Source organism: Nematolebias whitei, chromosome 4, assembly GCF_014905685.2.
Source record: "Nematolebias whitei isolate Nwh7 chromosome 4, NemWhi1, whole genome shotgun sequence".
NCBI lineage: Eukaryota > Metazoa > Chordata > Actinopteri > Cyprinodontiformes > Rivulidae > Nematolebias > Nematolebias whitei.
The window spans coordinates 12716073-12742515 of NC_056501.1; the positions used below are offsets into that span (position 1 = coordinate 12716073).

The 26443-nt window shown below is 38.8% G+C and overlaps 4 protein-coding genes across 4 annotated transcripts; 1 reads left to right on the top strand and 3 right to left on the bottom strand.

Moving 5' to 3' along the window:
* Positions 1 to 521: 521 nt before the first annotated feature.
* On the bottom strand, positions 522 to 6493 carry mars2 (methionyl-tRNA synthetase 2, mitochondrial). The gene is made up of 3 exons (XM_037675703.1): positions 6060 to 6493; positions 3514 to 3848; positions 522 to 1737 (listed from the first exon to the last, which is right to left on the bottom strand). Exons 1-3 carry the CDS (start codon positions 6331 to 6333, stop codon positions 559 to 561), a joined length of 1788 nt encoding a protein of 595 aa, XP_037531631.1. The 5' UTR covers positions 6334 to 6493; the 3' UTR covers positions 522 to 558.
* A 2953-nt stretch (positions 6494 to 9446) lies between these two features.
* On the top strand, positions 9447 to 12288 carry zgc:101583 (uncharacterized protein LOC494104 homolog). Its single transcript, XM_037675509.1, has 6 exons — positions 9447 to 9487; positions 9722 to 9854; positions 10846 to 10902; positions 11161 to 11251; positions 11488 to 11648; positions 11723 to 12288. The coding sequence occupies exons 2-6, from the start codon at positions 9722 to 9724 to the stop codon at positions 12286 to 12288; spliced, it is 1008 nt and encodes a 335-aa protein (XP_037531437.1). The 5' UTR covers positions 9447 to 9487.
* An 861-nt stretch (positions 12289 to 13149) lies between these two features.
* timm8a (translocase of inner mitochondrial membrane 8 homolog A (yeast)) lies at positions 13150 to 15778 on the bottom strand. The gene is made up of 2 exons (XM_037675704.1): positions 15575 to 15778; positions 13150 to 13725 (listed from the first exon to the last, which is right to left on the bottom strand). Exons 1-2 carry the CDS (start codon positions 15683 to 15685, stop codon positions 13564 to 13566), a joined length of 273 nt encoding a protein of 90 aa, XP_037531632.1. The 5' UTR covers positions 15686 to 15778; the 3' UTR covers positions 13150 to 13563.
* Positions 15779 to 16296: 518 nt separating this feature from the next.
* On the bottom strand, positions 16297 to 24977 carry btk (Bruton agammaglobulinemia tyrosine kinase). Its single transcript, XM_037675705.1, has 17 exons — positions 24837 to 24977; positions 24630 to 24734; positions 24216 to 24297; positions 23927 to 24052; positions 23797 to 23852; positions 23517 to 23704; positions 21559 to 21621; positions 21415 to 21469; positions 21230 to 21309; positions 20795 to 20922; positions 18415 to 18486; positions 17924 to 18095; positions 17610 to 17829; positions 17413 to 17477; positions 16886 to 17004; positions 16595 to 16752; positions 16297 to 16375 (listed from the first exon to the last, which is right to left on the bottom strand). Exons 1-17 carry the CDS (start codon positions 24975 to 24977, stop codon positions 16304 to 16306), a joined length of 1902 nt encoding a protein of 633 aa, XP_037531633.1. The 3' UTR covers positions 16297 to 16303.
* Positions 24978 to 26443: the final 1466 nt, after the last annotated feature.

Below are 26443 nucleotides of genomic sequence, written 5' to 3' on the forward strand. Positions count from 1 at the left end.
ATTTGTCATTAAAAAAAGAAATCATTTGAGTTTTTATGTCTTGCATTGACTGCCTGTGAATGAAAGCAGTAAAGCTCGTCTTCAGCTCTGGGAGATGCACGGTCATGAGTTTGTAATAACAAAAGATTAAGACCTTTAATTTTTGATCGATTAGGATGGCAATATTTATTACCGTCAAAAGAATCTGAGCTTGACTCAACCAAATGAAAATAAAACAAGACCTGAAGTGACTATTTACGGAAACCCAATTAACCAAAGAGCATTTTGGCAGATTTTTTTTTCCAATATAACATCTAATTTTGTACAGGTACGTATTTAAATGGACAGTTTCACAGAAATTTTCATGCAACTCATTAGACTTGTGCTGAGACTGATGAGCAATTGAAGCAAGAGCTGATACCGTTGTAGATTAGAGAAGATATGACAAATTAAAACTAGGATCTACATCCTACTGCACTGAAATATTTTGATGAAACGGAATATTTTCCTTTTTGGAACATTTCCAATTGACATGACTATTTAGGGTCAAAGAGTCGGGGGGAAATGACGGATAAAAAGTTATTTCAGATTTGCAGAGTTCTTGGGGTTTTTTGGCTTTTGTTTATCGTCACTTTGAGTTTCCAAGCGGCTAAAAAGCACTCCAGAGTCGGGTCCGAGTGGTCTCCCTTCAAAAGGGCAGTCCCTGCCTTGATACTTTGGAAGAAAGTTCAAAGCTTCCCAGTTCCTCTCATCTGGTTGCACCCCGAGTCTGTTGAGCAGTTTGTTAGAAATCTCTGGCACCACTGGCTGGAGGAGAGTCCCATATATTCTCAGACATTCAAGAGACACGTGGATGATGGTGTCTAGCCAGCGCTGGTCTTTACTGTCCCCCCTATCCAGCTTCCAAGGTGTGTGGCGCTGAACGAACCCATTGGTCTGTCTCGCGCAGGCACTGATCGCCTCCAGTGCTTTATATACGTGCATGCTCTGGTAGTGCAGCTCAACCACAGCGGGCAGATGTTTTACCGCGGCCAACATGTGATAGTCATCAGTCACAGCTCTGCCTCCTTGTTCACTGCAGAAGGACTGAGGACAGAAAGGGGGGTAAACCTGAGCTGGGTTCAGAGCTGGAGCTGTGCAGCGGTTCAGTAAACCACCTAAAGTGTCAGCCAGCTCTGCATTGAGCAGCTTCATAACTTTGTCCTGTGTGTAATCGCAGTCCGAGTCTGGGACTCCTTGACGCAGCAGAAAGTACCTCATACCATCATTTGTAAATTTCTGCGAGTGTTCCAGTGGATCGACCACATTACCCAGACTTTTAGACATCTTCTTTCCTCCCACTGTCCAGTGTGAGTGCACATATATGGCCTGTGGCAACGGGAGTCCTGCTCCTAGAAGGAAAGCAGGCCAGTAGATGGAGTGGAATTTCAAAATGTCCTTTCCGATAACATGATGAGCCTTGTGCCACCATTGGTCGTGTTTATCTGGATAGCCAACGACTGTGAGATAATTCACAAGGGCATCCAGCCACACATAGATGGTTTGTTCAGCGTCTCCTGGGACTGGGATGCCCCACTGCAGGCGATTTCTCTGACGGGACACCGAGAGGTCTGGAAGATCTTCCTGCAGCCACAGCAGCACAGCCTGGTGGAAGCGCTTGGGCTGTATAACTCCAGGATTTTCTTGTAACCAGTCGATCAGCTGAGACTGAAACGCAGACAGTCGGAACATGTAGTTTTCCTCCTTCATCCACTCCACCTGCAATTAATTTGAGATTAGAAAAACCAGTTAATGGACCAAAACAGCTCAAACCCAACCCACCAAGAACTACAACTTCTTATTTTTACACAGCAGTGTTACTTTGTATTAAACAGCTACCATTTTCAAAAATGTAGCTACCGTATTTTTCAGCCTATAAGTCGTGATTTTTTTTGCATTACAGGCTGAAGCGACCTATTTATGGATTTTTTTCCCCACATTTATAAACCAATTTTTGGCTGAAATATGACTCTTCATTCATTCTGACTGAAAAAAAAATTGATCACGATGAAACTTTAGGGCCACGATAAAAAAAAATAAAAATAATTAAAAGCCATAAAATTACGAGAATAAAGTCGTACAAGATTTTTTTTTTTTTAACTGTCGTTAATTTTTTTTTCACGAGTCGGCTCCATGACACGACCCATCAATCAATCCCGTGTCAACAAATGACCAGTTCAAAACTAAATGAGTCGTAATATTATCCGAACTCTGACACGAAGCAGAATTTACGCATTTAACTGTGGTAAAATGAATGTTTGTTAAACTTTATTGTTATTGACGCTCTTACTCAAAACGTGTTCCAATACTGCCACCTGCTGTTGTGTTTTTGTATGCTGCTTCTGGGATGCATATATGTGACGTCATTACGTCATGACTCGTTTTTGCTTTTGTTTGAAAACGGCATTCAGTGAGAGAAACTGTATAATCTGTTCGCACATCAGCATCAGATTATTAATATCAGGACTATGAACCTGTTTACAGTACGGTGTTACGTTCCAGCTGTCTGCAGGTAAGGAGCATTTAGTTTCGGATTGGTCATTTGCTGACACGCCTACTGGATTGACTGACAAGTCGCGTCATGGATCCGACTCTTGGGGGGGAAAAAAAATTAACGAGTAAAAAAAAAAAAAAGGCTCGTACGACTTTATTGTCGTAATTTTATAGATTTTAATTAGTTTTTTCTTAGCGTGGCAATGTAATTTTATTTTTATTTTTTAGCGTGGCCCTAAAGCTCCGTCGTACGTTTTCATTCATTTGACTGAAAAAAATTTGAACAGTACCATTTTTAGCCACTAGATGGCAGAAGAGTAGTAGCAGAAGTAAGGCATGCTGTTGTATCATGTAATAGGTAAATGTGGCTATAATGACAAATTCAAAAAAGTTCAAGACAAAAATAACTGGATTTTATTTATTATACTTAATACTTTATTGTTTTTGTCTTGAACTTTTTTTAATTTACCATGTCCTGGATGACTGAGAATCTTCACCAGCTATTAATGACGCTTAATAGATGCGACTTATAAGACGAAGCAACATATTTATGGATTTTTCCACTTTTTTAGACATATTTGGACTGATGCTACTTATAGGGAGGAGCGACGTGTACGGCAGAAAATACTGTACTTTTTTTTGTTTTTACAGTGGTGCTCAAATTGTTGACTATTTCCACCTTAAACATGCTTCTCTTAAAAATGCAGTAGTGTAGCAGTGTGTCCTGAAAAATGTAATGAATTAAAAAAATACAAGAGTACAGAAACAATCCAGATACTAATTTGATTGGTACTTAAGGAAGCAACTTAACCACAGGGCAGAAAGTATCTGCTAAAGCTCCACTACAATAAACCTTTCAGAGCAGCGTTACGGTGTTGATTTAAAGGGACATAGGATAACTCAAGGATATGGTCAAAAATGTTATGATAGGTGTATTACCCCTAGTGACAGGTAAACCTACATTTCTGTACAAAATGAATATGATAGAATATCCTCAATTACCTTGTGTCCACTCTCCAGTGACACTTTGATCTCTTTCCCTGTTGAGTCCAGAGCTTCGCCAACCTGTGACGGCACAAGGAAGCTTTCATCCTGGGTGGAGTACCAGCCTTCGTAAACCCCCTTGTAGATGAGTCCTTTGTTCCAGAGCACTGACCAGAAATGCTCCACGGCCTGGCGATGTCTCTGCTCTGTGGTTCTAATGTAGTCCGTAAAGGATAAGTTGCAGCTGCTGAAGAGATGTTTGAACCGCTCTGAGATCTCAGTGCAGAACGCCAGCGGATCTTTTCCTGCAGCCTCAGCTGCTTGCTGGATTTTTAAACCGTGTTCATCTGTTCCTGGAATTTAAAAAGATTAAATAATAAGTTTGCAAAGTAAATTAACTAAAAAATCTACTAGGTGAAAAATGTAAAATATTGCACAATGTCAGTTTTATTGTAATAAAAAAAAGTCAAAAATCCTACAACTTTAATCCAGATGTTGGAACGTGCTACAGTGCCTTGCGAAAGTATTCGGCTCCCTTGAACTTTTCAACCTTTTGCCACATTTCAGGCTTCAAACATAAAGATATAAAATTTTATTTTTGTGTGAAGAATCAACAAGTGGGACACAATCATGAAGTGGAATGAAATTTATTGGATGTGTCAAACTTTTTTAACAAATAAAAAACTGAAAAGTGGGGCGTGCAATATTATTCGGCCCCTTTACTTTCAGTGCAGCAAACTCACTCCAGAAGTTCAGAGAGGATCTATGAACGATCCAATGTTGTCCCAAATGACTGATGATGATAAATAGAATCCACCTGTGTGTAATCAAGTCTCTGTATAAATGCACCTGCTCTGTGATAGTCTCAGGGTTCTGTTCAGAGCGCAGAGAGCATCATGAAGACCAAGGAACACACCAGGCAGGTCCGAGATATTGTTGTGGAGAAGCTTAAAGCCAGATTTGGATACAAAAAGATTTCCCAAGCTTTAAACATCCCAAGGAGCACTGTGCAAGCAATCATATTGAAATGGAAGGAGTATCAGACCACTGCAAATTTACCAAGACCCGGCCGTCCCTCTGAACTTTCATCTTGAACAAGTAGAAGACTGATCAGAGATGCAGCCAAGAGGCCCATGATCACTCTGGATGAACTGCAGAGATCTACAGCTGAGGTGGGAGAGTCTGTCCATAGGACAACAATCAGTCGTACACTGCACAAACCTGGCCTTTATGGAAGAGTGGCAAGAAGAAAGCCATTTCTCAAAGATATCCATAAAAAGTGTTGTTTAAAGTTTCCCACAAGCACCTGGGAGACACACCAAACATGTGGAAGAAGGTGCTCTGGTCACATGAAACCAAAATCAAAACTGTTTGGCCACAATGCAAAATTATATGTTTGGAGTAAAAGCAACACAGCTCATCACCCTGAACACACCATTCCCACTGTCAAACATGTTGGTGGCAGCATCATGGTTTGGGCCTGCTTTTCATCAGCAGGGACAGGGAAGATGGTCATAATTGATGGGAGGATGGATGGTACCAAATACAGGACCATTCTGGAAGAAAACCTGTTTGAGTCTGCAAGAGACCTGAGACGGAGATTTATCTTCCAACAAGACAATGATCCAAAACATAAAGCCAAATCTACAATGGAATGGTTCACAAATAAACATATCCAGGTGTTGGAATGGCCAAGTCAAAGTCCAGACCTGAATCCAATCGAGAATCTGTGGAAAGAGCTGAAGACTGTTGTTCACAAACGCTCTCCATCCAACCTCACTGAGCTCGAGCTGTTTTGCAAAGAAGAATGGGAAAAAATTTCAGTGTCTCCATGTTCAAAACTGATGGAGACAAACCCCAAGAGACTTGCAGCTGGAACTGCAGCAAAAGACGGCGCTGCAAAGTATTAACGCAAGGGGGCCGAATAATATTGCACGCCTCACTTTTCAGTTTTTTATTTGTTAAAAAAGTTTGACACATCCAATAAATTTCATTCTACTTCACGATTGTGTCCCACTTGTTGTTGATTATTCACAAAAAAATAATAATAATAATAATCATATCTTTATGTTTGAAGCCTGAAATGTAGCAAAAGGTTGAAAAGTTCAAGGGGACCGAATACTTTCGCAAGGCACTGTAAATGGGACAACATGCCACCTCAAAAACTCAAAATAAGGTCCAGGCTGATGTTAAACGAAGAAAGATGTTTCGCGGTGGTAAACATAACTTGGTTCCAACATTTTTTAGTTGTATTGCTGCCATAAAATTCAACATTACTTGGTTTAAAAAAGGTACAATACTGTATATTAGTTTTAACATTTGATGTTTACAATGTTCCACTGTGAACAAACTCTGTGCATTCGGTTTTACTGCATTATACACAATGTGAGGTTGTAGATACTTTGTTTTTTTAACATTGATATTTGTTTAGTTCAGAGCAGCATTAATGGGAAATAAAATATAGTAGATTTGAAAAAAAAAAAGAGATAAACTTTGAATTTCACACTGAAACAGACAAGAAAACCCAAACATATAGGTTCATATTTATTGGATGATAAACTTACCTGTGGCAAACCTTGTGCTACAACCCTGAAGACGTTTGTACCTGTGCAAACAGTCAGCTATCACAGCTGAATACAGGTGTCCCAGGTGAGGAGAAGCATTGACATAAAAGATGGGAGTTGTTATGTAGAAACTTTTGTCATCTTTGCAAAGCTGGGTGCTGCTGCATCTCAAAGCAGTGTTCTGTAGTCTTGGAAAGTTTGATAAAAACTGTTTTTGCTGAAGTCCATAAAAAGTCCTACTTCTTCTGGTGATAAAACAAAACGGGATCTTCATCGTTTGGTGGTAAGCGACACCAACAGAGAAAGGTTTACTCCAAAGCCGCCTTAAGGTACGCAACAGCGAATGTGAAAAAGGTAACAGTCTCAATATAAACTGTAACAAGGTCAAACTGACTGAATCGGAAACTATCCAGCTCTTTACGAAAATGCAATGCCAATGTGTTGACCCTCGATGTTAGCATTACTTCCGGTTCATGTGAGCGAAATGGATTTATCCAATCAGAAAGCTGGAAACACATTGGTCACCAACAACCAATCAGATTGCGACAAAAAGGGGTCTCTGCAGGCAAATTCGGAAGGCGTATCTGGGCGCTCATATCTGATTGGACTATAGGAAAGTGGGCGTATCTGGGCGGTCATATCTGATTGGACGATAGGAAAATGGGCGTTTCTGGCCGGCCAGATCTGATTGGACGATAGAAAAATGGGCGTGTCTGGACGGCCACATCTGATTGGACGATAGAAAAAAAAAGGCTGAACGATAGAAAATAAAAGGCTGAACGATAAAATGCCGTAACCACAGACACATGATGTCTAAAAACAAGGCGTTATTGGCAGATTGTGTTAACCACAGGCATATTATGTCTATGGTGTTAACCGGTTCGACATTAGCGGCGTCTCGGTTCGACATCGCTCCAGTATACTACCGCGGCGTCTCCATAACTTCTTTTTTCGACTCTCTTAACAGAACTTCCGGTTACATTTCAAAATAAGAGCAACATAACTGGGTAGTGGGGAGAGCTAAATGTTGTTTTTTTTAATACCTAGCCATAACATTAAAAAACAAATTCCATTTTGGTTGTTGAAAAATGTGAACAAAGTTACAATCGATTCATAAAGAAAGAAAAATATTAATGATACTTAAACTGGCCTTGGGACAAAGGAGGTTTCCTTTAACTTCACATTTTCTTGTTCAACCTGCAGTCACTGCAGATGAGTGATTGTCAGTTTCTGTAAGATTTCTGCACCTGGAGCAGGTATTCTGTTTACTGGTTAACTTCCTCAGCTGTCTCACATTTTAAAGGTCAACCCTACTCCATGTTTCAGTAGAAAACCAGCACATTTAGGAGTCAGTACATAACCAGACTTTTGGTCCTCACACCTATACCCAGTTGCTCATGCTGCACGATGAGATCAGATTTATCCATATTTTAGAAATTACATTTAACTTATAGTGGACAAAACAATACAAATGAAGACCGTCTTTATTAAAAACCCTCTTGGTTTTGCAGTAAGCAGCCTGATTTCAAACTGACATCTTGGCCAAAGGTAAAATAAAAATCTTTTGTGTTCTCAGAAAAGTTGTTTCAGGACCTCCAATAAACTTATGTACACATCAAAGCACACAAGACAGATTCAGGAATTCTCTTTGTTTTCCAGATTTCACATTTGTTATTACCTTAAAACATACTCAGACAACATTTGATGCATCATTGAATTTTTTTATTGTGTTTATTGGGACATCCATTTTTAGAAGTCATCGTAGCATCTGTTGGAAACACAGAACATAGTACAGTTAGGGTGTTGCTAGTTGTTACTTAATCCTGGATTGGATTTTAAAGTTAATTTTGATATTTTTTTCACAAGAAAAAAAAAGTTGATTTCCTAAAGTTTAACTATAAATGAAGGAATTTGTGCATTCAGGTAATTGAAAATTAAGTAATTTCTCTAACATCCAACCCATTTTAGCCACTGAGCCATACCAAACACCCATAATCTATTCTTGAATGAATTATTGACTATTATTGACAAATTACAGACTTTTTATTGAATAAGTTATTACTCATTATTGAGTAATGAAAGTCAACATCAGATGTTGGTCAACATTGTTGGGCAACATCTTGGGGTCTTCTAGAGTCAGTCTGAAGTGAGAGTGGTCCCTGACATGGCAGAAAGACATAGATATAATTAACAGCTTTTATTTATTTATTTTTCAGCTAATAACAACTTTTATTTATTTGTTTTTCATATTTTTCAGTTATACACAGCTTTTAAATATTTATTTTTCAAGTATTAAGAACTTTTATTTTCAGCTTTTATTTTGAAAAGGAGCCGAGTGGAGGCTCACTTTATCTCAGTGCGTTACGACAACAACGAGAGAACGGTCGAAACTATCGTGACCTACAATAAACGTACTTCAATAAAATGCAAAAGTGAAAACATAACATACTTTATAAGTACAATAAACCATATTTCTTTGTCAAACATCGCAAAGAAACGTTACCTCATCAATGACTCGTGACTTTGAGGGTTACCCACAGCCAATCAGTGTTCGCCGCCGACAAACGCCTATTAAATATTGTTAGCCAATCAGTGTTCGCTGTCCATAAACGCCTATTCGCCAGAAACGCCCACTTTTGGTCTGCAGAGACCCCCTTCTCGATTGCGAGGATTCAGGTTGTATTTTTTTTTATCAGAAAACTTTATTAAAAATGATACAAAATGGATACAGTTACTAGTGTTATTTGTATGTCAGACTAGATATACATTTTTTTAATTTTGCTTAGCACTATCTTCTGAAACTTAGTTACATATTTCATACATTTAAAGTAAGTAACCTCAAAATAGTCTGTTTTTGTTACTGAGCTGCCTGAATGAACGAACAGATTTTTTTCTGTCCTGCTTTGGTAATTTTCATGACATATTAAAACTGACCAAATACTTATATAATTTCTGTCAATGTTTTTTCTGTTCAACATTTATAAAGTTGTTTATGCGCATTAGACGTCCATTACCCCGTTGTTTCACGAGGTGTAATTGATTATTCACGCATAAAAAATAAAAACGTGTAAAAAAAATGTAACTGTTAGGAGAGCAGTACATGTTTTAAGTTAAAATAACGAGACATTTCACTCTTAAAACCAAAGACATGAATACGTATTAATGTTTATGCTTATGACTTCCGCCCAAAAAAAAAAAAAACTTCCGCCCTCGGTTTCCTGAAAACACTAACTAGGAAGTAGCAGGGTGACAGTCAGCCAATCAGCTGCTCCGCTTTTGCCAAACAACCAATCAGCTGCTTCCCTTCTCCAAGGCAACCAATCAGTTTCTTCCATTTTCCAAGCCAACCAATCAGCTGCTCCCCTTTTACCCGCCCACTGCCACTACTGAAGCTGACAGCTACGAATGGGGTAAACTGGACAACCGAGGTAAACATTTTACAATTCCCTACGTTAAACTGAGACTAACAACGTAACAAACCTAATAACAAATACGTTGGTGTAAAAAAAAACGCCTATGTTTGCTCTTTTAAGCTTCTTAAAAGTCGCTTTAAAAGGTGAACGGGCAGTTCGCCTATCGTGATACTGTGGTTTCAGTGACTCAAAGCTTTTGATTCGAGTTAATGTACTTTAATCTGATGTAACGCCACTTTGCTTTTCTAGATGGAAGTGAACCGTTTGGACTTTTACATCGGTCTGTCTCTGGCTGTGAGCTCCAGTCTTTTTATTGGAGCAAGTTTCATCCTGAAGAAGAAAGGTCTGCTGCGACTGGCCAGCAAGGGCTCGATGCGAGCAGGTGAAACTTTTTCATGCAATGTCCAAAACACGAGTCATTAAAAGAATATATTAGTTAAGTAACGTTATTTACTAACCATCTAACTTTTAAAATATTCAAAATGGCTATATTTCTGTCAATTTTACAAAAATTGAGCCACATTTGGTGTGGTAGTAGCTGAGACTGATTCCCAATACATATTCTAAGCACTAAGAATGACTGGAATTCAACTGTGTATGTTAGCAAAACATCTCATTATCACTGGATATGTTTAATGTATTTTTAACCTTCAGGGAATAATCTTTGGAATTAATTTGCCGCCAAGGCCAACTGACCTAAGAAAACACAAAAAATGCCTATAATTGAATCAGTTCTACAGATATATTGCTAAAATATGGTGTTATAGAAGCTGAGAGTCATTTACAATACGTACTGTTGGAGGTAACATCTATTTATTGGCAAAATCTGTTATAAACCACTGGATGAATTTTGATGCTTTCATCTATAACCACTTAATTTTTACAGATACCTCAGTGCAAGATGGCGACCGGTGCTAACTGAAATGTGTAAAAACAAAAAGTAACTTTTCAGTGTGCTTTTTAAAAAAAACAAGGCATCCGTGTCCCACATCTCAGAAAATCGAGACTCTACATGTTTTGTTGATTTAAAATGTATTAACATTTGACGATCTTACAATAGAAGACCAGCAAGTTAATAAAATGGTTTTCATTTTAAATGTATCCTATTTAAGTGGATTGTTAGTAGTTGCTTTATTTTAAAAATATTTTAATATTAAAAACAGTGTAGTAGCTGTAGATATGAAAAAAGGTTTATGTAAACCTAAAATTGTCAAAACTTAATGTATTAAGATTAATAATAAATTCCTTATACACTGATCACCCATATACCAGTACAAAAGACAACTTCCTAATATAAATATATATATATATATATATATATATATATATATAAATGCACCAAATAAATTAACTATGTTGTGTGTATCTTACAGGTCAAGGGGGCTATGCTTACCTGAAAGAATGGTTGTGGTGGGCTGGCCTTATTTCAAGTGAGTTATTTAGTTTTTCTATTTATTTATTTTTCATAGTTTAATACCCAGAAGTACTGCGCTCTTTGTTTATGTTTAAAACAAACTCTTGTGGGTTTGGTATTTTTGTCAATGACGTTCTTGTAAGTGCTGCACCCACTCACATCACTGATGGTCACATACCCTGAACGAGCACATTTGCATGTGTGGGTTGAAATAAAATATCCGTTTTGCAGTGTTTTAGCCTGGCTAGCTGACACAAAATTAGCTCTGTTGCAGTGGGAGTTGGAGAGGCTGCTAACTTTGCTGCATATGCATTTGCCCCGGCCACGCTGGTTACCCCCCTCGGAGCTCTGAGTGTTCTTGTCAGGTAATGGTTTTTAAGTGTTAATAAGCATTTTGGTGAAAGTAGCTGTCGACGATTAGCCAAAACTACATAAACAAGTAACTAATATTAAATTTTCCACTATGAATGAAAGGAACCCGGGGAAACTAATCACGGTACTAACGTTTGAGTCTGTTTTTGTGTTTAATAGACTTTTTGTATTTGTTTTTATTTTAGTGGACACATTTTTTTTATAACAGTTACACACTTTTCTTTTGTAGTGCTGTGCTCTCCTCGTACTTTCTGAACGAGCGGCTGAATGTTCACGGGAAGGTCGGTTGCCTGCTTTGCATCTTGGGCTCTACAGTTATGGTGGTCCACGCGCCGCAGGAAGAAGAGGTCGCTTCGCTCAGTGCCATGGCTGAGAAGCTGAAGGACCCAGGTGGATCCACGTCTTCGCAGTGTGATTAGCCAAACTGTTCCGAGTGTACTAACTCGCTGTTGTGTTCCCATTAGGTTTTATAGTGTTTGCTGTGTGCGTGGTGGGAAGCAGCCTGGTTCTAATCTTTGCTGTGGCTCCGAGGTTCGGACAGAAGAACGTCTTGGTCTACATCCTTATCTGTTCCGTGATTGGCTCCCTCTCTGTGTCTTGTGTCAAGGGCCTGGGAATTGGCATTAAGGAGCTGTTTGCTGGGACAGCAGTTCTGAAGGAGCCTCTGTTCTGGTCCTTAGTCATCTGCTTGGCGGTTTGTGTCAGCGTTCAGATCAGCTACCTGAACAAAGCTCTCGACATATTCAACACCTCCATTGTCACGCCCATTTACTACGTCTTCTTCACCACGTCCGTCATGGCCTGCTCAGCCATCTTGTTCAAGGAGTGGTTAAGTATGAGCACAGATGGAATAGTGGGGACAATTAGCGGGTTCCTCACCATCATTTTAGGGATTTTTTTCCTCCATGCCTTCAAAGACATTGCATTTAGTTGGGATTCCCTCCCTTTTTATCTGAGAAAGGGCCATCAAGGTTTGCCTTGTGGCCAGCAGCCTTATGTGGCTCTTCCAAGCCATGATTTGGAAGGATGATACAGAAGGTGAACGAAGTCAGAGCGCCATGAAGAACCCCAATCCCTCAAATCTCAAGCTTTAATGGTCACACAACTTAAAAAAAATAAAAATAGTTTATTAAATCTGAATATAGTTCGTCTTGTACAGTGCACTGAGTGATCAACGTTCACCCACACTAATTATCTCACCGCTACTCTGGATTTTCTTCTACTCTATTGTTTGGTTCTTACTGTACGTTACACCTGCGTTTTGTTTTTATGATTCAAAGTGAGAAAAAGTTTTAGTGTCACTGGATACGTTAGTTGCACTGTTGTGTGGATGTTTATTTTTTTAAGCTCAATATTTATTTTCTAAAAACCAAATTGTGCCTTCTGTTACTGAAAGCTACAACCGTTTAGCACTTTTTAAAAGAAATCTCCATTTGAAAGATGACTAATGGAACTAAAAGCAGGTAATTTTAAAGCAATTTGCCCTGATTGCTCTGAGCTGCTGTATTATTTTAGTACTGTATTTTTCAGGCTATAAGGCGCAATATCAATGAACAGGTCTGTTTTCACACATACGGCGCATTAAGCGAAACTAAAACATTTTGACAGATTTTTGAGCACCGTGTACCACATAAAATCAGTTAGAGGTTAGTACAACCAGAATCAATACATAAAGCTCACTGTTGATTTTTGAAAAAAAAAAAAAAAAAGGATTTTAAGTGCACCCTATGGTCTGAAAAATACGGTATTTATACCCAATGTGCACCAAAAAACGTTTTAATTACCCCAACATGTGCCAAGCAGTAATACATCAAATGTGAATGTACTTCTGTGTTTGTAACAAGAGTACTTAAAAACATTTTCAAAAAGCACGGTTTTGCTTATTTGGGCATTTGGTTTATTTCATATTTACAGTCCAGAATCTTTAACTTTTGTGCACGTCTCTCCAGTCAGGACAACGAAGGGTCTTTTAATGAACAAGATTGTTTTAGTCCTTGTAGCTGTTAAAACATTTGGCAAGCTTCCAAAACATGTTTCCAAAAACTCAAATGTTCAAACTTAGTTTTAGCGTTTGAATTTGTAACTTAATGATCTTGACAGCCAGCAAACGCACCACACTCATATTCCAGCAGAGACCTAGTAAAACCCTACAAGGTTTGAATGTCAGGCACTTGAGTCAAAGTAACACTTTTCCAGCTGGTTGAACGTCTCTTCAGCGTACTGGACTGACGGCAGCACTGGGATCAACAGCCTCCTCTCAGAGCCGTGGCCGTCTGCGTTTTCCCCAACCTTCCGGTCACAGTTTTTATTCTAACATTGACTCTGAGAATGCACCTCTGCCCCTCTGGGTTTGCTCCAGTCTATTAAGGATGAATTGACTGGTGTCAATAAACCGCTCAACGCAGTTTACAAAACATGTTTCAGTCCTGGAATCCAACTTTGGTCCTGGTTTATCCATACACTTGTCCTAGAGACACAGAACAGATTAGTCAGTTTTGGATTAGATTTTTTTTTTTTTCCACACACAAAAGCCAGAAATGTCAGACAAATCAAATTCCTCATCTCCAGTAAAGTACTTCACTGCTGGAAACAATTCTTATCCTTAAGGAGTTTTAATTTGAATAAATATACTCAAATGTATTCACAGCTACTACAAATATTGCACCCATTCTTATCACCACATATCACAAATCTTTTTACACAACAATCTGACATTTTTGTGGCTTCATATGTAGAGCATAATAAAATATAAATAAAGCTATAATGTGAGTAAAGCTGATTACAGATAAAAAAAACAAAAATAATGAAATTCATTAGAGCACGTAAAAAAATTTAACATTTACATGGCTGCACGGAATTTGAAAACATGTCAACGTCATGACACGTTGAGTGAGTCCTAGATATTTCTTGTAAAAATAAATAAATAAACGTGCAAGTGCAAATAAAAAAGGAGATTAGCTAAAAAAAATGCGAGGTGGTATTTTCAAAAAACAAAAACGATATCTTAAAGTCTAAGTGCTTCATAAATGTTCATTTTCACCGAAGTGCATCACTTTGGTCGATGTTTGTTAAAGTTTTTAAATGTTGGTAACCATTCGAGGTTGTCTAATACAATTATAGAATAGTTTAAAACAAGGGGCATTTTTAAAAACAACATTATATTTGATAAAAAATACAACTACTGTTTAGTTATATTTCCACCCAAAAAATGCAATATTGACTAATTTATTCCAAGTAATATATTTGATTATTTTTGTGTGCTCTAATTCAATAATCCTAACTGCATGTAATGCATTAATGACCAACCCTGATAATAAATTATCTCATATTTAAAAAAAATCTTCTTAGACTTGACAACGTCCTGTAACCGGAACGCTAGTAGCCTACATGTTGTGCCCTAAAATGTACCCCAGCCGTGGGGAGAGCATTGACAAAGTACAGTATTTAGTTAGGTAAGAATCAAAAGTGACACATTAACTCCTAGTTTTAAGTATCCGTACAGTCATCTAAAATAATTTAATTATGATATATGTCTAAAGGTGCTTAATACAAACACAAGGGTGGCAAGATGAGTGGCTTTTGCCATTTCTGGACAGGAAAAAGTTACAGCTACAAAATTCTCACCATATTTCCATAAATACCTGTATAAATCAAAAGCAAAATTTCTGTAAATAAATGTGTGAATAATATTTTACTTGTGATTTTCACACAAAACAGTGCGATGAAGTTAACGTGAAGTTCGCATGAGACGGAAGCGCTTTTTATGGTAGGGTTACACTTTTCGACATAACACCTTAGCATATAAACATTTAAAAGCGGCATTTAAAACCTGGCATTTCGCAACAAACCGCGTCTGGAAAAAGGCGTAATATATGTGTTATTTGTCTGGTGGGAGAAAACATTCTAAAGGCAAAACTAAATTGTTAATTGAAATATTTTTATTCTGGCATCTCACTGGGCTCCTCTGGTGTTTGACTGCTAGCTTCTTATCAGGTCAGCGTTAACAGCAACTGTTGTCCGAAATGCGATTTGAAAGTCTGTTTAACAAGCATTTAATGATTAGAAGAGATAACAGAAACACTTTTAAAGATGACAACTTACAGATGAGTAAAACCATTCAAGTTTCCAAGGTTGCGTAAGGAACGCCATGTGCCAGAATGAGAAACAACTGAGTTTTATGGAAACTTGGATTATCGTATGACTGCACGCATCTGTTCTTCTATGTGAGTACTAGACAATGTAGCGAGAAGCCATCAGCTACGAACACGTGTATACTGTAGTGTAGGACTTTACTGCTGCCAAAAAGCTGATCTTACCCAGCAAACCTCAGTCATCTGATGCACCAGCTGCTGAAATCGTTGTTTCTGAGACTCGATTTCGATAAAGTGTTGAAGCTGGGGGTCAGCTGTTGCTCCCTGGCCTTCCATATCTTCTGAAAACCCGTGGAAACCACTACAGTTATTGTAATATCACCGCCTGTTGGTTTTTTCACTGACCTTTACGTGCTTGAATGAACGACCGGAAGCAGGAAGTTGTTTAGCCAATCACCGAGCACGTTTGTTTGACGTAACTTAACAAAATAAAATCATTTTCTTCATTTAAAAACTTATCGCTGCTCTCGAAAAGTTGCTTTTGTTTTATAGATATGCATTTCATTTTGATAGCTATATAGTTTTCACGTTATGTTTTAGTCATTTCAAAGCCACTTGGCTTGTCTTTGTGCAACACAACAAATACAAGTATCAATAACCCACAATAATTTGACAGGATAACATACACAGAAAACGTAAAAACATGTTTTAATTACGCCTCTTTCTGTGAAATATACAAACTCTATTCACTATAGGACTGCATCTCTGTCACTGCGATATAAAGGTTTATGAATAAGTACGTTCACGTTACAAATATTCACATTACAAACAACCCTGAAAAGGCTTACACTTCTACATTCATTGCGTTAATAGTTTTAGTAACATTTAAACTTTCCAAGTTCATGGAGAGATGTTTCTTTGCGGATCGGAGTGTTCCTCTGGTTTTTCTCAGGTCTATTGGAGTTCATAAAGCAAATCCTGGACATTCAGTGCCAAGTCCTGAAAAGTGGGCCTTTCATCTGGTTTCTGAAAATAAAGGAAACATGTCACTGTTTTTCAAAAACATTTCTTTTATGATTGTCTATTGTCTTTGTTGTCTACTGTTATCACCATTCTTTGTTAAAAAAAAACCAGGTCTCATGAGTCCCAGAGGCTCAAAGAGACTAACATGTATAAATAAAGGTTGAATGAATGTACTGTATCTATATTGCACCATGTACTGAGGCTCATAATAAATGTGCTTACCTCAAACCAACAGCTTTTCATGATGCTGTAGACCTTTTCGTTGGCCAGCTGGGGACGGAAGAGAAGCAGGCCCCGGGACACCTGATCCACTATTTCTGTGTTGTTGAGGCGTTCATATGGAAGTCTACCCAAAGTGTACACCTCCCACATTAAAACTCCTGATAATGAACAGTTAACGTAAAAAAAAAAATCACAATTTTTGAAATCACAATTGTAGATTAGACTTAGTGAAATGATTGGATTACAGCTAATAAGAACAAATAAACAGAATGTGAAAGAAAGGATTCTCACCGTAGGCCCAGATGTCTGACTTGCTGCTGAACTTGCAGTACAGCAGGACCTCTGGTGGTGACCAGCGAACTGGGAACTTTGAGCCTGCTGAACTTGTGTACTCATCATCTAAAACATATCTAAGTGTCATGGAAAGGAATTTGAGTGTCAGTTTGTATAATTCCCACCACTTCTTGTTTTGTATTAGATTTAATTAAAGGGATGGTCAGTTTTGAAGTGTCCTGTCATATAGTTATCATTAGTATAAGCCATAGATAAGCCATAGAGCATGGATGGAAAAAGAGGCAAATCATTTTGTCCAAGCTAGGCTAATTGTCAACCAAACGTGGGCCAGCTTCTTTTCCAACCATTTTTCAGGATTACAAACCAACTGTCTCTAAGAACAACATAGCCTGGACAAAGACGTTTACCCTATTCTCCACCTATTGTGCTTTGTGACATGTCCAGTCTGATATGGTACTACTACTTAAAACTATCTGATAGAACATCACGTCAAAAATGACCAAACTATCCTTACAGTGTTTTACCTCGATAGGCCAAAGTCCGTTACTTTGATAGTTCCATTTGCATCTACTAAACAGTTCCTGGCAGCCTGAAGATAAAACAAACACATTTGGTTCAAGTGTAACCAATTAACTTTTAGTGTTATCATGCAGTTTATCTTGAGTCAGGAATGTAGTGGGATTTGTGTTGCGCTGTCATACAGTAGACCATTGTCTTTTACCAGGTCTCTGTGGATGTACTGCTTCGTCTCGAGATACGCCATGCCCTCTGCCACGTCTTTACACATCTCAAGGAGCTGGACTGTCGTTGGATGCTGTGTCAGGCCCTCTTTCAGGTATGTCAGCAGGCAGCCATTTGCGAGGAACTCAGTCACTATGTAAATTGGTCTTTGTTTGGTGCAGACGCCATACAGCTGTACCAGGTTCTCATGGCGAAGCTTCCTGGTTTGAGTAAAAGAAGAAGTGTAGCTGTTTTTCCTCAAAGGTGTGGCTCAGATTCAGTTGAGTTATTAAGCTGGAGTTGAGTTGCGCTTACATCATGATTTTAGCTTCTTCTATGAAATCGTCTTCTGACATGGAGCCCTCTCTAATCATCTTGATGGCCACATCGTGTTGGCCCTGCCACTTGCCGTACTTCACCACCCCAAACTGACCGTTGCCCAACTCCTTGATGAAGGTGAGGTCGCGGGGGTCGATCTCCCACACACCTAGACAACGAGGCAGAACGAAGGAGCACGTTTATGTTGGTAGCACGCATGTCAAATTAGATCAGTGTTTGCTGGTTTGCTGAGAGATGAGACTGATAAAGCTCTCATGTCATGGTGGTTAGATGGTTAACACAGATTAAAGAAGAAAACGTATCACAGCAAATGTGGGCAACTTTTACAGTTTTCTAAAAAAAAATTTGGTTTGTCAACCCTTTAACCCAACTCTTACCATAAAATAATTATGTTAGAATATTTGCAATCTGTACAATAAAATAGAAATCTAAATTGCAGTAATTAGAAGTAATCCACACAAACTTACCATAGCCGAGCCCTGCTGTTGATGGAGGCCTTTGTCGATTCGATACGATGTGCTTCAGCCTGCTAACCATACCTAGAGACAGGAAGACACAGTCATGACAGCTCAACAGTAAGACTGGCCATGCAGAAGCACAAATGAGCAGATGAACATATACCTTTGACCTGCTTCTTTTTCTGTGCAGTTGATCTTTGAAACATAAAATGACACGCTGCTTCAGAATTCTAGATCCAGAAATAACGTTGGGTTTTCCTGTGAGTTTCTGTAGTAAACCTTTGTCAAAGTTTGCTTGACTTTTGTAGCAAGTTGCCCCCATATACATTTACTGATGTTGTGTCAATCAGTTTCTATTTGTTAGGTTACTTAACTGCTTGAATTTGCAAATTTGCCACCACTTTAAAAACAGGAAAATATTCCAAAACAATCATTTCTGTATGAGCATGCAATGTGTTGGCAAGGAACATGTCTACTGTTGCAGGACACTTCCTGTTTCTGCTCATTTGTAGTCTGAGTGACTAATCATATTTGAGCAGGCTTTGGTCAAATGCCGGTAAACTCTTTATGCAGAGTAAATTCGGCAGCGTGCATTTATCAAAATACATTTTGGAATCCACAGGAAAAAGTTTGATACAGATTGATTGTTCCATTTTTAAACTAAAATCTACAAACACTCCACTGTTATTTCATGCTGCAAATTTACAGTTAAACACTGCTATTTTTCTTCCAGTACAAGTATCGTATTTAGCCTTTACAGCATGTGACTGTGCAAATGATGCTTTAAGGGTAAATCTTGGGTTTTTAGCTTGAGGTGACCGATTTTCTGAGTCTGTGGTAATGTACAGTCATCATATGACGGGTCAACTGAGAACAACTCACAGTTGTTCTCTGTTCAAACTTACTCTAGTTTTATGGCTTAATACTGCAAATTTTGTCAGTAAACTTAATATACATTTTTCAGTCTAGTTTGTTACTTAAAATGCAAAGCATTGTGGGTGTATATTGTTCCATATTTTCCTAACAGAGCACTTCACTCTCAGACTACAGGTTTACTTGTGGTTCCTAGAGTTTCCAAAAGCAGAATGGGAGGCAGAGCTTTCAGTTATCAGGCTCCTCTGTTGTGGAACCAACTTCCAGTTTCTGTCCGTGAGGCTGACACATTGTCCAGTTTTAAGTTTAGGCTTAATTATTTCCTTTTTGATAAATCCTATAGTTAGTTGGCTTGGGTTTCCTGAGTTATCCCTTAGTTATGCTGCTATAGGCTTAGACTGCTGGAGGACAAACTGACCATATTTCTTCAGTATACTACTGTCTTTACTTACTCTGCTCACCCTGTTTTGTATTTGGAATAAAAAAAAAAATCTATCCTTGACATGTGTTTTTGTTCCTCAGGTACACCTGCACCTACATCTGGACCTGCCGTTCTGTGTTCGTTTGTCTCTCCTTCATGTCCTCTCAAACCCATCCGGTCAAAGCAGACGGCCGCTTGTCCTGAGCCTGGTTCTGCTGGAGGTTTCTTCATTTTAAAAAGGGAGTGTTTCCTTTCCACTGTTGCCTTTGTGCTTGCTCAGGATGGGAGACTGCGACAAAGTGAAGATTCAACGTGTCTGCTGGCCTCTTTAGATAGAGAACTTTACTAATTGGCTTTTCTATGTATGTGAATGTTTCTGTTCGGTGCCCTGAGACAACTTTGTTGTGAATTGGCACTATATAAATAAACTGAACTGAATTGAATTTAATATATTGGCTACTGACTGTAAATTACTGTTTTTTTTTTTGTTGTTTTTTTTTGGTGAATATGAGGTAATATAACCTTTAATCACATAACCAGTGTGTTACCACTATTTGTACAAAAAGGGGAAGTCTGTAGACTACAAATTATATTTGGTGGGTCTCAGATACAAAGACTTCTTTTTAAACTAGTCTGTGGTTAAAACTGATTATATAGCTTTCACTATTTATTGTTTGCAAACTCATTTCAGTAAAAAGAAAAAATAAATATAGTAAAAATAACAATTTGTTACAAATTTTAAAGGTTTAAAACATTATTTTTTACCATGTGCATGAATAGCACACCAATATAAGTACACAGTGCTGCAAAAAACAGTTTTCTTGTAGATCCGGACTTAACACGATCTGAAATAGGATTTTTTTCATTTAGGATTAAAGTATTAAAAATAAAAAAAAATACATATTTGACATTAATGATAGTTTTATTTCCACTAATTTAAGGGAGGGAAGGTTATTTCAACAACTTTTCACAAAGTTCCCTCTGTTAAGTAATTTCTCTTTTCCTGTTAACGCAGCCAGATCTTATTTTTATTTTAATAGTATTTTGGCCCAAAATGTTGCATCATCATCCTGTACAACCACGTGTATTATTGACCTGCTGCGTTGTGCTGGTGATAGTTGATGAGCTCTGGAATAGTGTTAAAGTGATGCTTCTCTGCCAGGTAAAACTGTCCCTGTGGGGTTGTGCAGATGTTATAGTGTCTGCAGCTTCCAGTTATTTCCCTGTGGAGAGAGGAAGAAGTGTGGATGTAAATCAACAAGCTGTCATCTGCACAGGAACCTGCCAGTTATCAAGCTTGCGTGTACAATTAATATCTCCTCACTGTCAACTACAGATAGTCTTAGAGGAAAAAAAAACTTCTAGACAAATTAATCCTCGTTTTGCATGAATAATTTACATCTTTGTCCTCTGTGGCCTGCAGTTTCCGCTTTCATTACGCACAGTTCCATCTTTTCATATGTTCACACATGACTGGAGGCAGTGGAGCAACGAAATAAATGGTAGCAGTGTTTTTCTTAGGTTACTCACCCGCCGCCCTTAGTGAGCAAAGACACGGTGTATTTCCCAGCTTTGCTTGAATCCCGCACCAGGAAACCTCCATCTTTGTTCTGGAACAAACAGCATATATTCTATGAGTTTCACATCCATCACCTCTTTTTGTTCAGGAGAGAAGGCGCGTCGAGCATGGCGTGGATGAAAATGTGCAAGTTTACCTCAGACTTCAGCAGCTGCTCTGCTTGGCTGCGGTTCATGTTCTTACTGTACCAGCTGTCAAAACGAATGTCGTAATAATGAGACATATATATATGAACACCAGTCCTCATATTTATGAACAGAAATATAAAGTTTGTACTCACACAAATTTTTCAAGTCCCTTTTCCGCCTCCACGACATAATTACTTGGTATGTAGCCTTCTTTTCTGTGACACAAAACACCAACGATAATGTCACCAAAAAACAAAAAGGATAAATCACGTCATCTGGACAGTTTCTTTTTGGGAGAAACGTTTCGTCTTTCATCCGAAAGACTTCGTCAGTCTGAGGCCTTCAACCAATATAAATAGCTCTCATTGATGTGTTTCACACCAACAAGATTGTGACAAAAGTTCTAGCTTTTCAAAGTTTAGTACATTTGCCAAATTGTGCAAATTAGTTTGATATTCTGAGTGGTTTTCTTTTATGTTTTTAATAGTGTTTTAATATTCATTATACTTGTTTTTAAATACAAATTACTTTTTTTTCAAGCGTCCCTTTCCTTGCTTGGCTTTATGTCAAGGTCAAGATTTCTTTATTGTCATTCACATCTCATGTGGTACATGTGATGGAACGAAATTGTGCACACAGGGTCCCAGTTACATCCAACAAAAGTATAAATTGTAAAAGAAAAACAGTAATAAGATCTAAGATATGAACTAAGAAAAATGTTAATTAAAAAATGCTAAGCACTAGTAGTACAAAAACCAATTCCGCCGACAGCAGCACAAACGAGTCTTGAGTACAAATGAACAGCAGCATGAATAAATCAGCAGCATGAGATCAGCAGCATGGATAATCAGCAGCACATATCAACAATCAAATGGCATCACAGTGGTTTTTCACAGTGATTATCCTGGTTAGAGATTCATGAGTCTATAACAGCGTCAGAGTAGAAGCTGCTCCTCAGTCTAGTGGTTCTACACTTAATGCTCCTTAACCTCCTTCCTGAGGGGAGTGGGGCAAAAAGTGTGTGTGCTGGGTGAGTGGGGTCCTTCATGATGCAGGTGGCCCTCTTCCTGCATCTAGAGATGTAAATGTCTGTGACGGTGGGGAGACTGACTCCAACAGTCTTCTGTGCAGCCTTCACCACTCTCTGCAAAGCTTTTCTTTCTGCAGCTGTGCAGCCTCCATGCCACACGTTGATGCCAGAGTACAGGATGCTCTCCACTGCACACCTGTAGAAGGAGGTTAGGACTGAGCTTCCCAGACCAGCTCGCCTCAGCCGCCTGAGGAAGTAGAGTCTCTGATGAGCTTTCTTGATAAGACTGGAAGTGTTGTTGCCCCAGCTGATGTTGTCATTCAGGTGCACACCCAAGTACTTGTAGCTGGAGACCACTTTCACCGCAAATCCTCCTATGTTCAGGGGGTGTAGGTGTGTTTGTTCCTTCTGAAGTCCATGACCATCTCCTTCATCTTCTTCACATTGATGTGAAGGTTATTCTCTTTGCACCAGCTCTCCAGGTGTTCCACTTCCTGCCTGTAGCTGGACTTGTTGTTGTTTGTGATGCATCTCACCACCGCTGTATCATCTGCAAACTTTACAATGTGACAGCCTGGATGTGTAGCTGCACAGTCATATGTGAGCAGAGTGAACAGGAGCGGGCTCAACACACAGCCCTGAGGGGAGCCAGTGCTGAGGGTTATGGTGAATAAGAAGAAGTTGTGGATCCTCACAGACTGAGGTCTGTTTGTGAAGAAGTCTAGTACCCAGTTGCAAATGAAGGGGCTTAGTCCTAGTGTGAATAGTTTGTCCATCAGGGTTTGGGGGGGTCATGGTGTTGGAGGCAGATGTGAAGTCCAAAAAGAGCAAATGGAAGTAGGAGTTCTTCTGCTCCAGGTGGGTGAGAGCAGTGTGGACCACAGAGGAAATGGCGTCCTCTGTTGATCAATTCTTGCGGTATGCGTACTGGTGAGGCTCCTCGCTGATGTTGATGGTTGTTCAGGAATGCAAATAAGCCGATTATATAATCTGAATATCTGAATAAAATGTTGGATCTTGTTTTATTTATTCATTTTTTTATGTGTAACAAGTGTTGATCTCATGTGTGGGTCTTCTCACCCATATGCATCTCGGGCTTTCCACCAGTTTGGGTCAGACTTCTCCAGGATGGTGTACTCTTCGTTCTTTCTCAGCTGCAGGTCCTGGGGTGTCATGGGTGTGTAATCGTACTCAGCGATGACGGTCATGCTTGACGAAGGCGCAGGAGGCTCAGGAGGCTGTGGAGGTAAAGGCCGACTAACCTTCTCCTGGAACAATATGAGTTTATTGAATATATATTGAAGACACATGTATTCACAATGAATACAGATCTAAAATAAACCTTAAGGACTCAGTGTACCTCTGTTGGGGTTGGAGGAAGGGGCTTCCTGGATACGCTTCGACTCGGCCTAAAACCTAACGTTTATTTGCTCTGATTACTGTAAAGTTCAGGGTTTCAGCTTTTAAATTAAAGGAAATGTCATTCTCACCAATCTTGGTATCCAGTACTTTGCAGCCCATAGCTTGTTTAACTTCCTGCTGGCAGCAAAGCCACACCCCATCCACCCAGAAACAAGGATGATACTTCTGCATCAGGTCTTTGTTGACGCGCACCACTACAGCACAAAGACAGACACTCATGTACAAAACATTTACATTAAACTAGCATTTGCATTTGCACTGGCATGCAATTCTGTAAAGATGATACCAAGGCCTACAAGTTATTGTGACTGACATGTCAAATAAAGATAAGTTATTTATATAAAACTGCATACTTACATTCATTCAACCGTTTTAGCCACAGAGCCCGAATTTCTTCAGTTTTTGCAAAGATGTACAACGGCCCTTCATCGTAAACGATCTGTGACAAAATCCAAATGTTATTAGGACATCAGCTAATTTGTTGTAGTCAAAGTAAGTTAGACGAAGCATGCATAAACTGCCCTAAATGCATTATGGGCTCTTCAGACTTTGTTGGTGGGTAGACTCTTTTAACACCTGCTCTGTCACTGAAAGCCCTTGTTCATCTGAGACAGTTTCACTTCTTTAAGAGTCAACTTTCACAACACAAACTGTCAGAAGTATTTAGTTTGAAAGGACACATAGTTTGTGTGCAAACTCCCATCAGCATGACCAGTGAATAAATAAGTTTCTGTAAATTTATTAGGAGAGTACAGTGAGAAGACCGTCTACCTGGAAGGCATACTTGCGCTCCTGCGGGGCATTGGGATCCGGCTGGACCGTCTCCACACACTTGACTTTTTCAAGATCAACTGATCCTTTCTGACATTTCCTCTTCTGAACAACATAGGACAAAACAGACTTTTATAAAATAACAGACAAATCAAATACAGTTCACATTCAGAAAATCTCTCTAGTCACATACTGGTATATACATACCCCTTTTTCAGAATCATAATCATAGTACGCTAACTTTTCCTTGGTGAGAATAAACCATCTCTCCTTGTAGTTTAAAGGTGAAGTTTTCTTTTTTTGCTGGGATCGTTTAATGAAGACTTCCTCCAGTATGATGTCTGACATGATTCAGTCCAGACTTTTCTACAATGAAACAAGAAAATGAAACAGAAAAACATTCATGAAACAAAAAGCAGCATAACACCCAACTTATTTGTGGCAGAACCGCAGTAAACAGCAAGTTCACACGTTGGCAGCAGTCGTTTCGCTCAGAACAATTAATAGCTTCACCAGACCTAATGATTTATAACAGTTTTTTTTTTATGTTTCACACATATTCAGAACGTGCATTTTGGTAATACCTGCACACTTTTCATAGATTCAGAGCAAAGCAGCTAACATGTGAGGGTATCTGGAGAAAAAAGAAGAGACGTAGTGTGAGCGACAGTGATTATCCATCGTTTGCATAAGCAAGCGTGCCGTGCCAGCAACATCCTTTTTCTCCAACATTTCCCCCTGCGGCAGCCGTATCTGTTTTCCTCAGCTGTTCTGTGGTCCAGCTCTTCATGGTCTAAATGTAAAGCTGGACTGGGAGCTGGGAGGAAATAGAAAACTCTCCCCACCAAATTTGTGGACAGTTGTATTAAATGTGTTTGAATTTTGTGAGATAAATTGTCTGGGAGACAGAAGGGGTGCACTGATAAAATGAGGTTGGTACACCATATGCAAAACCCATGACTGAAATTCAGAAGTTTAATTATATTGTTGTTTATTTTTAAAAAATTCCTGCAATGTGGGAATTCGAGGGTCAGCTTATGATATGCACCTACCTTTTATTTTTTTATTTTTTAGTCAATATTATTAATAAAGAACAGCACAGCTACATGCATAATGCACCATATTATATTGTATTACTATTGTTTAGCATATATTTTAGATCCTTATATACTGTTTCTTTTTTATATTTTTTATTTTTGCTATTTTTGAGTGTAACTGGGACGTTGAGTACACAATTTCATTCCGCCTCATGTTCCACACGTGATGCAAATGCCAATAACGTTAACCCTTGAAACTTGAGCTACTCAACTCATCGAAGCTTGTCCCCTCCTCTCTTAAAATCAAATTTATAAATGAAACTAGCATTCCTTGAAAGGATGCATGTCAGTCCCTTCTATGTCAAAGTTTCAAAGAAAAGTGCACAATCTGTCAGCACTCGAAGTACGTGTTGAGGATGACTCTCAGCAGATACCACACCTAAATCTGGTTCAATATCTTTAAACTTTACTGAGCCATTACCATTTTTGTGTTTGCTAATGTTGAATAACTGTGGCAGCCAGCTTAACCTCCTATGACTCAACTCTTGCATGACATGCATTATTAACTCCTATAATGTTCACATATGTGAATGCCAGGTCCTAGGAGATTAAATGTGGTTGACTCCTAAAGTTAATCAGCTATAGACGTACATCCAATGATTATTTTCTGAAAATTTCATTAATATCCACCCATCCATTATCTTTTAGCCACTTCTTCCTTTTTGGATCAGGGGTATCACTGGTGCCCATGTCCACCAGTCACTGTGTGAGAGATGT

Bases quoted from the DNA above. Each gene is read 5' to 3' on its own strand.
- btk (XM_037675705.1), bottom strand. From the start codon at position 24,977: ATGTCAGACATCATACTGGAGGAAGTCTTCATTAAACGATCCCAGCAA. The intron at 24,735-24,836 runs GTATGTATATAC...TATGTTGTTCAG, and splicing joins ATTATGATTCTGAAAAAGGG to AAGAGGAAATGTCAGAAAGG. The intron at 17,830-17,923 runs GTAAGCGCAACT...TACTCAAACCAG, and splicing joins GAAGAAGCTAAAATCATGAT to GAAGCTTCGCCATGAGAACC.
- zgc:101583 (XM_037675509.1), top strand. From the start codon at position 9,722: ATGGAAGTGAACCGTTTGGACTTTTACATCGGTCTGTCTCTGGCTGTG. The intron at 10,903-11,160 runs GTGAGTTATTTA...GCTCTGTTGCAG, and splicing joins GTGGGCTGGCCTTATTTCAA to TGGGAGTTGGAGAGGCTGCT. The intron at 11,649-11,722 runs GTGGATCCACGT...TGTTCCCATTAG, and splicing joins TGAGAAGCTGAAGGACCCAG to GTTTTATAGTGTTTGCTGTG.
- timm8a (XM_037675704.1), bottom strand. From the start codon at position 15,685: ATGGAAGGCCAGGGAGCAACAGCTGACCCCCAGCTTCAACACTTTATC. The intron at 13,726-15,574 runs GTAAGATCAGCT...CTGTGTCTCTAG, and splicing joins AGATGACTGAGGTTTGCTGG to GACAAGTGTATGGATAAACC.
- mars2 (XM_037675703.1), bottom strand. From the start codon at position 6,333: ATGAAGATCCCGTTTTGTTTTATCACCAGAAGAAGTAGGACTTTTTAT. The intron at 3,849-6,059 runs GTAAGTTTATCA...TTTAAATTCCAG, and splicing joins TAGCACAAGGTTTGCCACAG to GAACAGATGAACACGGTTTA. The intron at 1,738-3,513 runs GTAATTGAGGAT...AATTAATTGCAG, and splicing joins CACTGGAGAGTGGACACAAG to GTGGAGTGGATGAAGGAGGA.